Genomic DNA, 14,461 nt, shown 5'->3' with positions numbered 1-14,461 from the left:
GGTTACTGGGACAAGGATGCACATGTAACGCTATATCAAGTTCTACTGTGCACCCGGAAGCATGAAAATCCTTTGTATGTTTAATACATGGATGTGTATGGAGCTTGTAACTGCATTTATCTGTACATAGTTACATAGGTCTTCTGATCGAGAACTACTGTAACCATGAACATGTTCTATAACCAGCTACACGGCATTGTCACCATCCTCAGTTTTAGCTTGGCATATGAGTAGGTGAATGGCTGCATAGGGCTCATGTGTCAGCTGTGCCCAAACTCCCGGATTCCAATACTTTGATATGCGCCTAGCTACATTCATTTTGGATTAATGTACCAGATTCAAGAGCCTTGCGAGAAAAGCAGAAAAGGCATTGTTATGCATCTTGTCAGTATTCTTTCATGTTTAACCATTATTTTTATGTAAAAAAATTGCAGCATATAAAAACATTAGCCTCAGACCGGATGAGGGGATCTTTTCTCCCCACATATATCCATCACCAGCAAATCAGAATGCTTGAATTAGCCCAATATTTACAAGAAAAACACTATTACCAGTAAATACCTTTAGGATGTGCAATTATCACCTTCTGTGGCTTGTATTTCTTTAGCATTGCCATTTAAAACTCTACTTAAAAATGACTTCAGAATACATTGTAGGAAACAATGTTTTTCAGTAACAGCCTTTTAAAGAGAAAAAAATCCCAACAACAAAGGTATCTAATGATTCATTTAGATATAATATATTTAAATGAACACAATAAAATGGATGAAAGATGGCACAAAGGTGAGATATTTGTTATATTATTCAGCTATAACAGAAAAAAGAGCATAGTGATTAATGGGAACTGTAATATCTGGAGGGCATCATTTTGGGGAAGGCAAATTCTGGTCCATTTGTTTGTAAAGTATAGAAACTGCTACATGTGGATGAGGTAACAATTACTCCTTGGCTGGTGATAACACATCTACACTTTGCTGTACTACAAACTGAAATTCTTCTTCCTGTTGAATCCTTCCAGGTGCTATTGTCAGATAGCAAAGAATTCTTGGTAGTATCTTTGTGGAACCAAATAGGAACTGCCAGAGCATTGCGCATTAGAGATGGACACGACTTAAGTCGTGACCCTTTGTATGCAGATATCCATGCTCAATGGTTGAGCATGGAGAATCCCCATCCCACTTCCTTGTCTGAGTGGTCAGCTGCTGGAGGAGGCAGGGAAGGAAAGTCTGAGCTTCCCAGACTGGGCAGCTGATGATGGAGGATGACCCGGGTGGTGCGTGGAGACTTATAAGTGGGGCAGCCATCCTGGAGGTGGAAGGTGGGAACCTGTGGTGCTGCGCAGAGATCTTCATATGTAGAGTCCCATGTCTATGTCTATTTAGCATAAGTTCAGCAACATGACAGAAGATAGGGTTCCTTTCCATAGCTGACAACTGTACAAATTTTCTTACTATTGCATGACAGCTGGTCAGAACTTAATCTTGTATACACTACTAAAAGAAGATGGGAAGCAGCCATCATTATATGTTTTATTCACACAAAATTACAGCCTCAGTCCTCAGGCACTACAGGATTTAAAGTAGCATGCCTAGAACAGATCTCTGTGAGTTCCTGGAGAACAGCAGCCAATTTGAGGGGACAATAGATGGAACACTGGTCACACACAATTCATAAATGCATGAGTCCTATCTTCTCTCAAATAGCATGGGTATGGGCAACTAATTTATTTTATTTATTTATTTAAAATATTTCTACCCAAAAGGAACCAAGGCAACTACAACTTCCATCAGGTGTCACCATTGGTTCTGCTTGCCAGGGCTGATGGAAACTACAAACTCTGGAGGAGCACATGTTGATCTTGATCTAAATCTGTATTGGATAGGCATTTTGTGCTTTACCTCACGACAATGACATGTTTCTCCTCCTGTGTCTTCTGCTTCCAAGCGAACTTTGCACATCATGTTAAACTTCTTATTTAGCTCCAGAGATGCCTGGTAAGCCTCAGCTCTCTTGAAGGATCCTTTGGGGATGAAAACGGAAGCAGACATTCCTTTGTCATCACAAACTGTCAAAACCAGCTTAGGGTTCACACTATTATTAGAAAAACCACGTGTTGTAATAGTGACATCCCAAGTTCCTAGAAAAAAAAAAAAGAACAGTTTGCTTGTGGTACTACAGAACTTAATAAAACTCAGAATGTGCATGCATGATCACTGATCATATTTGCTATATAATTGCTGAACATAAGACACATGAAACAAATGGCAGTTAAAATACTGGATCTTTTACTAACAGCAAAGCAAATACTAATCATTATTGCAACTAATCATTTATGAGCTGGATGAACAGCTGAGTGAGTTAGGTATCTGTCTGGGACTTCAATTCCCCACTGTGCCATCCAAGAAAACAGCCAGCCTATGTGGCCTTGGGCAAGCTGCACTGTCCATGACTTCCTCAGAAGAAGGGAATGGTAAACCATTTTTGAATATTTTCTACCTGGAAAACCTTGAAAAGGACTTGACAGGATGTGATTATTAATAATCATTTATAGAGTATTCTGAATCTGTAAATTATTTTATAAGCTTGTAGTCTTTTTGTTCACAATGACATTATAAACAATGACTTTTTAACTTCTATTGTACAGAAAGAAATATGATTCAAAGATAGAACCAAATAGCCCCCCTTTCCTACTCAGCTGGCACAATCTAGCTAATGTAAACATATATTAAATACTGTTGCTTGCAATGACAGACACTTAAGGACCTGCTTAATTTTACTGTCAAAATTCATGGATTTAATTGGATTTGAGATGAACTGGGCTCCATTCTAGCAAGATCTGTACTATTTCTTCGTACTGCTTTGCAAATCACAAAGTAAATTGTAGGTTAGTAGCAACTACAACAGATCCATGAAAGGCAATGGGATACGTTATTTGCAACTAATAGAATCCATTTTTAAAAGAATTACTCTATTTGAGACTAACGATGGATTTAGACCTTTGCTCTGTGTAACCAAATATGTGGTTTTTTCTTTAATGTGGTTTCTAGTTGTTCAAGCTCTAGACGTTGTCTAGAGGGGCGGGGTAAAAATTGAATAAATAAATAAATAAATAAGCTCTACACTCTTCTAATTTCTTTCTCTTCTACATCTCTTCTATATCCAGTCCTCAAAACTCTTTTTAAAATAGTGCTCATACTTCTAATTCTTTGAATCTGTATGTCTGATGTTAATATATCTTTTAAAATTTAAATATAATAACTGCATTATCCAGACCTGCAAAATACCAGGAGATACAGCTTGCACAACATATTGTTATTAAGGATAAACATGCATTTTCATTAAATTATATTGTTTATTCTCCACAGATTTGCCCAGGAAATAACAATGTTAATGTGGATCAAAACAAACAGTGGATGGTTGGTTGGTTGGTTTTGATAATTTTGCTCCTCACCATGAAGGTTTCCTGCTAGACGTTCTTTCCTGACTTTTCCAAGAAGCTGGAGTTCTCGCTTAATCTTTCCATCAGCAACTCCACTGTCTAACCATTGTCGACATGGGAATATATATTGGCCATCATTCTTCTCTAGCTCTTGTACTGTGATTTGGTCAAGGTAGCAACCAGCTCCATAACCAAGCTGATTGTGTTCAACATGCACTTTGCTTAAGATCCCCAGATCTACTGCTCGAACACTGAACGTATTCACCTATTGTGGAAAGTAAGCAGAAGATGGCCGACATCCAGGTTATGATAACCATATTCAGTGTTCCTCAATTATACCATTAAAGAAAAGAGTATCATTTTCCTGTTCAATCATTCTATCTGCTTATATTTCATTCCCAAAATGGCTTATTCATGTGCAAAATCTTAGTGTTGAGATCCATTTAGAATTCAGACAAAGCAAATTTAAAATCAGAATATTTGCTCATCACCAAGATACATTTATTTGTTTATTGACTACATTATCAAAATTATAACATTTCTCCAAAATGTTCTAAGCAGGTAATTGTTAGTTTTGCTGCTAACATAATCAAGGTAGTTGATCAGAACAATTACAATCTCAAAACCATGGGTCTATATGATATTATTCATGCTGTTGCCCTATTTACCAAGATGTAATTCTGTGAAAGAATGTACAATATGAAAATAATCAATGTAGCCTTTTGTTCTCACAGTTTCCTAAAATCCACACACAGCTGTCAACACTGACAGCAGAAACTGTCAGTCTTTTGTTCCAGCGAGTGCAAAAAGGCCATGCAAGTAAAACAAGATGCATTGTCATCAGTACAAAAGTACATCTCTCTAAATACTACCATAGTTTAAGATACAGAATAATGTGGCAGCTGCTGCAGAAAGGCATATTGGGATGAATAAATTATGTTGCAGAATGTATGTTTGCTATTTGAAAGAAAATAGCAATGAGAAGCTCAGATGGCTAGTAGAAGCAGCAGTAACTATCATCTCACTTACTCACAAGCACTATACAACCAGCTAAAGAAAAATGAAATTAAGCCATGAAGAAATCATTTTTATGGTTCAAAAAAAGGACAGATTGTTATACCCATCTTTCCTTTTTCCCCCCCTTTTTCTTTTCTTTTTCTTTTTGATATATGACAATGGTCTACAACATTCTAAAGAAAAGTTACATGAAGCATATCATTGCTACCAGAAAAATAGAAATTCTGATGTTTTTTACCTTCATATATTTATCATCTTACAACACAGTTACCATGGCAAAATACAGCTCTTATGAAAGGCCGCAAACCAGCAATACTGGAGAAGAATGCATTGCAAATAACTTTTGGAACATTTGAACACCTTTGATTTTGTTGTCTAGAATTGCCAGTCTTATTGTAGTGTCATGTTATATGCAATTTCCTACACAACGGTCCATAGTAGGAATATTCTTCTTTACTGTATGTTAGTACTGTTCAGTTTGACATCAATCATTAATCCCATTCTATATGAAAATAAATCATAATCCTCAGAAAAGAGGACAAAAACACCCATTAAATACACATGATACTACACAACCTTCACTATTAGCCAGAATGTATTTTTGGTGTATGTTACACACACCATAGGAATCATAACTGATAAAAAGAACTATTATATTCAAATTGACTTTCCTCAGTGGTTCCCAAACTGTGTGCTGTGGTGCCCCAGGGCACTGCCACACTTGGCCAGGGGTGCTGAGTAATCCTTGTAATCCTTGTAAGTAATCCATAGAAGTACTACTCTGGTCAAGCTTCCCCCCTCCATCCCCTGCTCACCCAAAATATCTTATTGTGGGAGCCTTGGCCAACGGCCAGTACTGTAGGTGAAGGGAGCCATGAGTTAAAAAAATTTGGGAACTACCAGCTTTCCTGATTTATACTCTGCTTTGGCTATGCAGGACACTGTCCTACTCATTTAACCCATTAAACCAATGGAAGCATAGAGCTAAAAGGATAAGTAATAGCATTATTTTAAAAAACCTTCATTTGTAATTTAATCAAATTGCTTCATTTTCTTTGAGCATACAGTTATGAATACAGCTACCAGGAGTACATTTAGTAGAGGGACTTTGCTACAGTTGAAATAAGGAATCCCAATTTCCAGAAGGGATTCATACAGTCTAACTGCTGAAGTAGAAGACTCTAGCATGGCCAGATCTATATATCAGAAAAATGCCTCATCAAAGTTGATTAAGAGGTTCTGAAGTGACATAGCACACATCTTTCTCTTTGCTCCAGAACTAATGTATGGTAATATATAGAAAAACCAGACCATGTAGTGAATAACATTCCCACCCCCCACAACAGTAATTTTATTCCAGTGAGGGGTAATGCTATGTAAAACAACAGGAGTGGCCACAATAAAATTATTTTATTTTTTTATTTATTTATTTTATTTATATGCCGCCCACTCTACCCAGAGGTCTCTGGGCGGCTTACAATAATTAAAATTCAATACAATAAGATGATTAAAATACAATTATAATACAATTAAAATACAATTAAAATTGCCATCATCAGGACCCACAGTTGTTATTTCAATTAAAAGCCTTCTGGAACAGGAAGGTTTTGACCTGGCGCCGAAATGTCATCAACGTCGGCGCCAGACGGATTTCAGTTGGGAGGGCGTTCCATAGTCTGGGGGCAGCTGCCGAAAAGGCCCTTTGTCTACAAGCCATCCCTCTTACCTCTTTGAGGGATGGCTCTTTCAAAAGGGCCCCCTGGCTAGATCTTAACTGCCGGGTAGGCTCATATGGAAGGAGGCGGTCCTTCAAGTATCCAGGGCCCAAGCCGTTTAGGGCTTTATATGTCAAAACAAGCACTTTGAATTGGGCTCGGGCAGCAACTGGTAACCAATGTAAATTGAACAGAATTGGCTTGATGTGATCTCTAGCGGCTCCACCACTCACCAGCCGCGCAGCTCGATTCTGGACCAGTTGCAGTCGCCGGACCGTCTTCAAAGGCAGCCCCACATAGAGCGCATTGCAATAATCTATACGAGATGTTACCAGTGCGTGTGTAACTGTCATGAGACTCCGCTCGTCCAGGTAGGGCCGCAGCTGGTATAATTTCCGCAGCTGAAGGAAGGCGCCTCTGGCCACCGAGTCCACCTGGGCTTCCAAAGTTAGACTGGGGTCCAGGAGCACCCCCAGGCTGCGGACCCTGTCCCTTAGGGGGAGTGTAACCCCATTCAGGGCAGGGAAATGGCCCTCCAACCTGTCCGGCGAAGCACCCACTAACAGCACTTATTAGAAGGCATGCATAGATTGAACCATTGACAGATACTCATCTAGTTTCTTTGCACACCATGACAGAATATTCCATAACTTTCTTTGGTAGGTTATTGAATTGCTCATGCAATCAAAACAACAGAAAACAACCCACCTATTGTTAGTTGAAATAAAATTTAAATGTGTTGGTGCGATTTGTTTTGAAACAAGAACTGATGAGGGAAGGGTACAGTGACCACCACCCCCAAACAAAAAAACCCCACTGTCTTTTATTGGTAGCTTGTTATACAGTGTTTGAATGTCAGGTTGACAATTTGCCAAACAACAATTAAATTAACATGCAGTGATTGCTAAATAGAGTTATATGAGAAGAAGCTTCCATCTTATTTACAAAATAGATGGAATCAAACAGTGGTAGATATTGATTGCTGGACTGGAAACATTCCAAAGTTGTCTATTGGTTGTCTGTCTGAAATTAGCCATAGCAGAATTCTATTCTCTAACAAATTGATTGGGTGGAACATCTTGGCTGGTAAGTACTTACTGGCAGGTTCAAAATTAAGCTAGACAGTGAAGATAAGAAAAGAAAATCAGATATTCAAGAATAGGGATGTGCCATTCAGATTTTTGAACTCCAGTTCCCAGAATTCTCCAAGAATTCCCTGGGCAGAATTATAGATGTTCCAGCCCATAGACACACACCTATGGACAACCTACATTTTGCACACCTGGGGAAGGGCCTACCTCCAAGATTGTATAACCTATCTCTGGCCTTGCTTCCTAAGGAAGCTATTACAGCACTTCCTGGGATCAATAGTTCTTCAGGAGACATTCTCTACAGAGCCTAAAGGGCAGCTAGACTACAACTTTCATGAAGCAATATTGTAGCTTCCCTCCTCCTCCTCCTCCTCCTCCTCCTCCTCCTCCTCCTCCTCCTCCTCGTTATTGTTGTACATTAACAATATCAAGCAAAGCCAGCGTCAGAGTTAGGCCCTGTTCTAAGTGAGTGAAGTGAAAGTCAGACAATGTAGTCAGCACTGCTTGATTTTATCAGATCTATGCTAGGTTCATATTTAAATTCTCTTCCTTTTAATCCTCCCCCCCCCCATCTGTTTGTAGATCTCAGTGACAATTTTTTCTCTTCATTCATTGCTTATCAGGTTTTAGAAAATGTTTTGGTTCTTAATTCTGTAATTCCTATTTCTTTTATTTTTTTTTCTCACTGAATTTCTCTCTCCACATCCTGATTTCTAAATCTCATCCCACCCCAAACTCTCTCTCTTTTTCTCTCTCTTAATCTTCAATTTCTGCCCCCACCATTAGTACCTAGGTTAGTGTATTAGGCTTCCAGGTCCTGTTGCTAGCTTGACTAAAGTTATTTTCAGTCTCTCTGTTTTTATATGGTTCATGCATATGTGAGACTGTGCATCACCATCATCAACATATCTTTTTTTAGCAAGCATACGCACAGCAACTCCCTGTTGTTTTGACTGAAGCAGAATACTGCTTGAATATGGATATAGTTGGCTGATACTTTGACTCAAGAAGACTGATGGTCTTCCATGTCTACTCCCCAACATACCATCTTTGCTGTTTTGCTCTTTCACACTGTAAAGTGTGAGGACACTGTAGAAAGTCAAATTAAATACTGGAGGCACAGTGCCAGTGGAAAAGCTTCATGATGAACACAGTGAACAGTTGTTTTGAAAAAACTATTGAAGCTACAAGGCTGAAATTCAGTCTCCTCCTCAGGCTCTACCAGATTGCCAGCTTTCCTATAGACATTTTGGTTTTTTGATGCAAAAGAATGGGAACAGTGGTGATCCTGATTTCTAAATCTCATTTTGGATTTGGGGTCTGGTTTGGATCAAATCTGGGGTCTGTGAACGATATACATTTGTGAAAGCATAATTCACAGACCTCTTTCATGCTGTTAATCTTTTCTTCACATTCCCATTTGATCCAGCATTCAGCCCCTTGCTTACTGAGAGAAACTGATTATTTCTATAAGTGTTGCATTAATTTACTACCAACATTTATTTATTTATTTATTTATTTATTTATTTATTTATTTATTTATTTATTTATTTATTTATTTATTTATTTATTTATTTATTTATTTATTTGTATCTGGTCAAAACGACCACTCTAGGCGGTTTAAGTTTAGTTTTGCACACCTGCTTTGATTTGGCAGCTGCTATTATTATATTCTCTTTTTCCTCACAAACCATGTAAAGGTGGCACACATCTAAAATATAAGTATAAAGCTTCTCCACTCTTTTTGCAAGGATACCGTTAAGAAGAGAGCTGGAGTTTTCAACGTTTTTTTCTTTCAATGAAGCAGCCAAGTTCATTTGCACTCCCTGCCCCTTTTACATTACAACAGACAATTAGCAAAGCCTCTGAAGAAATATCTACACGAAGTCTGCACTTACCTGACCCTTCTCAACATATTCACATGACTTTGAATTCCTAAGTCTTCTTTTCGAAGAGTCTCCATTCTCCCCAAATATTGTAATAAAGAGGTCTGCATCTGTACCTGATGCAGATAATGTTCCTGCATGGATGCTGACCAAGTAAATAATCTCTGTAGGAAAAGATTAGATATGGAAAAAGGAATCTGTACAAGGTGGGACATAAAAATATCAACCAAGTAGTCCCATATGCTTCTTCCTCCATAATGGGAAGTGTATTATGCACTACCATAGTTCTGAGCTTTATAATGGTAGATTACCAAACAACATGGAATTATATATTATATTTCACAAGTGTTTAATATGGTGCATAGTCACTGAAGCTGATTTAATATTGTTAAATTTGTTAGGATTTAGACAGAAGGGTTTGTCTAGCTGCTCTCACCTCCAGTGCCTCTCATATTTCCAGAATTACACGCGTTGGAAGCAATAATTGTATTCCTTCCAAACAGCACCATTTCACTCACATTTCAACATTAAAGATTATTTCATTCACATTCTTACTCAAATTTCAGACAGATAGCAGTCAGTATCGAAGTGCTGAATTCTACATGTTGCCATTGTTCTTCAAAGATTCATTCTGTCAGACTGCCTAGAGAAACATGCATTACAGGACTCTGCGCTGTCATCCAAATATCATACTAGATGATGATTACTGTCTGTAGTGAATCATATTAATATAGATCTATGTGAAGAGTGGAGTTGGTTCTTCATACCATTTTAATTGGTAGTGGCAGCAATTATCTAACTGGCAGACTCAAAGGAAAAGGAATGCTTGCTGGAGTTTTGCTGTTATTATGGTCTCTGTGTCAGCAACACGTTCTTTAATAGGAAGCTTCAACACAGAGTTTCCTGGAGACATCCAAGATTGAAACATTGGTCATAAATTTTTGGTGGAATTTTAATTGCTGGGAGAAACGGGGTATTTATATTTGTATGGTGAGTGTTGTGTATATTTTTAACTTTTTTTTTGTAGTGGTGTTGTCCAGTTTTACCTTGGGGAAGAGCACCTCATTTCGTTGCACCCACTTGTGAGTGCAATGACAAATAAATTTCTTATGTCTTATGTCTTATATGCCTGACTCTAGAAATCAACCCAACTGGAGTCAAAAACATTTGCCAGTGAATAGTACATATTTACTTTCATAGAACTATGATTCTCATAAGTGAAAGTTGCCTAAATCAAAAACAAAAACAAATCCCCCCCAATTCATCACATTTTTCAGTCTTGTTAAACCCCAGCCGAAACTCCAACATCTCTCACAAGTGCTTTAAACATGTCAAAAATAATAACAAATTATTTTTTTCTAGAATAACATGTAATCCTTTCTGTCATGTTTGCTCCAGTGATTATTTCCGAGAGGGAGAGAACTACTTTCGCTTGCTTTATGTGTTGGCCACCTACCCTTAAGCGGTGCTTCATCTGGTCTGACTGCTGCCAGCTCTGTCACAGTCCCTGACCCATCTTCTTCAAAGAGCCATTGGTTTAAAGGGTGAAAGCCCAGCTCCTCTTTAGTATCCACGTCTTTCATCCGGAGCTGCAGGACAATGGGAAAAAGAATATTGTTCTTTCAAATCTCCTCCTTTTTTAGGAGCTCATGAAATAACATATTGCAAGCTTTGCTGGGTTCTGGTTGTCATCATTGTTTACCTTACTTTTTCCCTTTGCCTCTTTTTGCTAGCATTTGGAGTCTCTTAGACATCTCTCTAGATGTCTAAGTTGAGCTGGATAAACACATTGGCAAATCAGCTACCATGTTTTCTTGACTCACAAAGAGAGTATGGCTTAATAAGAAGTTGATGGCATATACCAAGATCCAGGTCTATAGAGCCTGTGTCCTGTACTGCAGAACCTGTTGTGCATGGCAGGAGAAGAAGCTGAACACTTTCCATATGTGTTGCCTCTGACGCATTTTTGGTATCATCTGGTAAGACAAAGTTTCAAATAGAGTAGTCCTAGAACAAGCTGGAATTTTTAGCATGTATACCTTACTGAAACAGCAACGTCTACATTGGCTTCGGCATGCAGTGAGATTGGCTGATGGTCGGATTCCAAAAGATCTCCTGTATGGAGAATTAGTGCAGGGAAATTGCCCCAGAGGGAGACCACAGTTGCAATACAAGGATATCTGCAAGCGGGATCTGAAGGCCTTAGCAATGGACCTCAACTGATGGGAAACCTTGACATCTGAGCATTCAGCCTGGAGGCAGGTGGTGCATCACAGCCTCTCCCATTTTGAAGAGACACTTGTTCAGCAGGCCGAGGCAAAGAGGAAGTTCTGAAACCCGCAAAATCAGGGAGCTGGACAGGGGACAGATTGTATTTGAGTTCAGTGTGGCAGGGATTGTCACTCTTGTATTGGCCTTCTCAGCCACACTAGATCCTGTTCCAAGACCTCTATTAAGAGACTGAAGGATGCCTACATCCTGGTGTCTCTTATCATAAAATGATGGCGGCAGGGCTGAAGAGCCACATGACTTTTTGAATTATTTTATTCATAGCAGGAAAGTTCCAAAGAATGTTAATGCCTGAGGGCACTGCCTGAAGAGTTCTACAGGATTCAGTTGTGGACCTCCTCCTATTCAGTTTGTATATGAAGATTGGAGAGAAACAGCTGCTCTTCCTGGATTTAGTAGTGTTCATAGAAGAATCAGGCTGAAACTACACAATCAAATACTGCAGGATTTACTCTGGTTATCAAACAGATGAACTGAATTTTTTTTCTGATCACCTGACACTAAGGCCAATTCAGATCAGTTCGGTCCTTTTCACCTCCAACATGGAGCTTTTTCTCTGATGTCAGAGATTTCTACTTTTTTCAAGCTCAAATTATTTTTTTAAAAAACCCACTTCTCTCAACATGATCAGTTGTTTCCTTCTACAAAGGTGTGTGTGTGTGTGTGTGTGTGTGTGTGTGTGTGTGTGTGTGCGCGTGTCTGTTGTGTTGTGTTGTGGCAATGTAAACAGTTGGGACATGATGTTTAGGGAGTACAAGAACACCATCCCCCACAATATGCCCCCCAAATGTTCTTGAATTTTTTTAAATAAATAAACCTAGAGTTAAGTCATTTGATACATTGATGCACTAGTTTTACCATTATATCATATCAGACACTATGCTACTGTCTGTCAGGTGACAACTTTATTAGACCAATAAAATCTTACAAGCAGACTAGCTTTTGAGTCCCACAGAACTCTTCATCAGACTGGCCATTGAAGAATTCGGGGGGGGGGGGGAACTTTTTAAAAAAACCTCCCAGAAATAATCTTGGTTAGAAGTTGAGGACAGACTATTATGAATAATGAATTTATGACGCTAAATCTTTGTGTGTAGCAGAGGCTTGACTGGTGAACATCTAATCATAGATTAGCTTGCTCATTTTTAAAATAAAATGGTTTTGCTGTAGACAGTTATTTTGTAAGAGAAAAAAGAAATAATACATATAACTTCTGATAAATGGCAGAAGGGTTACAGCATGGAATGCCACGACAGTTCTGTATGAACTTTGTATGTGAGGTCACTCCTTATGACTAGGCATTCATGGTTCAGACCATTCCTCTGGAAAAAAACTGGTTGTTCAAATAAACTACAGTGACCTCTCCTTATTTTCTTTCTATATATATTCATAGCCAGAACTCTGAAGAAAGCACAAGGCACAGGGCATTTCAGAGTTATTAAATCCTATACCTAATCTATTTATTTGATTTATATTCTATCTTTCTCTCAGGGCTATGTCTCAAGGTGGTTATTTAGTTAGTCTTGGGGAATATAGTGAGCTGCACTGCATTTCCGCTTATAGTAATAACATATAATTACAATGGTATTTGCATACTGTATATTCATTTAAATTAGCATATGCACATTCAATGTCCTTTTTTAGGTGAAGAACGTCTTCCTTTTTGATGTTCCTTGTCTTCCATGTTCTCCTTTTTGACAATGGAGCAGTGGCTACCCTAAACCCCTGCCCCATTCCCTCCCAAAATGACAAATCACACTCACAAAAGCCTCCTGGTTTGTTTATTTGTTATACATAAAAGCTTCTTCTCCCCCCCTCCCCGCTGAAAAACAGATTTCAATGGGAAATTGTACTCTCCAGGTCTTTTATCTGTGTATGATGTGACTTCTTTTTCTTTTTAGTGAACTCTCGGGGAGATTGGAGGGATAGAGAGAGGCTAAGAGGTCTCACTTGGGTTCTGGGGGCACATGCGACTCACAGACCATGCTCACCACTGTTCTAAGAGCAATTAATAGACTCTTTGAACCTTAGATCTATTCAGAAGTCCTCTTCTCCCCTAAGTTCTGCCATTAACACTTGGTCTCACCATGGAACATTCTCTTACACAGTCTGTTACTGTGATCTACTTGAACAGGAAAGGATAATGATAGGCCCAAATTCACTGCTAACTGGTAGCCTTTTCTTCCTGAAACTAGCCATGAGTCAAGCGCCATCTTCTGCATAAATGTTAAGATCCTTTTTCTGGAACACTTAGTAACCATAAATGAAAGCAATTTTGGCTTAGTAAGTCATCTTGCTTTTAAAAAAAGAATTTACTAAATTTGTTACCTGGGCTCTTTATCTATGAATAAGCAGCTTATGCAAGTCAAAAGTACAAAAATTAATAAAACTAACCTACAAGACATTTTTCAAGCTCCCACGGTACTATATAAATAGAAAGCTTGTATTTTATAATACATGAGTATTGAAGTCCCAAGTATTAAGTGATAAAATTATGCAGGATAATGTACATTATATTATAATATATGTTACCTTGTAAAGTAAAAGTCCTTTATTCAGATCTGGGCTGGATAGCATAAAGGAAACCTTTGTTATGCTGCCAATATCACCAACATTCAGCTTTTGAAGAAAATAAAAAAAAATTAGCTGAATAATACTATATATATATATAGTACATTCTAGTATATATGTACATTGTTTACTTCGCCTTAGCACCATTGAGATCTCCACCCTCATGTATCTGAGCAGGATATCTTTTTTTGCCAGAGCTACTGTAGAATCCACACAGAACTAAATTTACAAATCAGGCACTGCACAACATTAGCCCTATTCAGACATGATAAAACCCGCTGCCATAAAAACACTTAAAGTGGAAGGCCTATCCACACTTGTTCCATCACAACGTTCTTCACAGTTTCAGGGTCAGGTCTGAAGAGGGAAATCGTCATGATTAGGTGTAGGCTGTAGGCACCAGCAACAACCCAGATTTTCAATGGCTTTTGCTCATGTCTATAGCATACATGT

The 14,461-nt window shown here is 38.4% G+C and overlaps 1 protein-coding gene across 4 annotated transcripts in view; it reads right to left on the bottom strand.

Moving 5' to 3' along the window:
- Nucleotides 1-14,461, bottom strand: part of RP1 (RP1 axonemal microtubule associated) — a 276,632-nt gene that overhangs the window by 32,054 nt on the left and 230,117 nt on the right. For all 4 annotated transcript variants that reach the window (XM_072998925.2, XM_078393749.1, XM_020795975.3 and 1 more), the window contains 5 exons: nt 13,970-14,056; nt 10,605-10,737; nt 9,161-9,312; nt 3,452-3,704; nt 1,899-2,137 (listed from right to left, as the gene is read on the bottom strand). In XM_072998925.2, the coding sequence (XP_072855026.2) occupies nt 1,899-2,137; nt 3,452-3,704; nt 9,161-9,312; nt 10,605-10,737; nt 13,970-14,056 (864 nt within the window). The remainder of the gene's footprint in view (nt 1-1,898; nt 2,138-3,451; nt 3,705-9,160; nt 9,313-10,604; nt 10,738-13,969; nt 14,057-14,461) is intronic.

This window comes from Pogona vitticeps, chromosome 4, assembly GCF_051106095.1.
Source record: "Pogona vitticeps strain Pit_001003342236 chromosome 4, PviZW2.1, whole genome shotgun sequence".
Lineage (NCBI taxonomy): Eukaryota > Metazoa > Chordata > Lepidosauria > Squamata > Agamidae > Pogona > Pogona vitticeps.
Note: the sequence above shows the minus strand (reverse complement) of the source record. Positions and strands in the feature narration are given on the sequence as shown.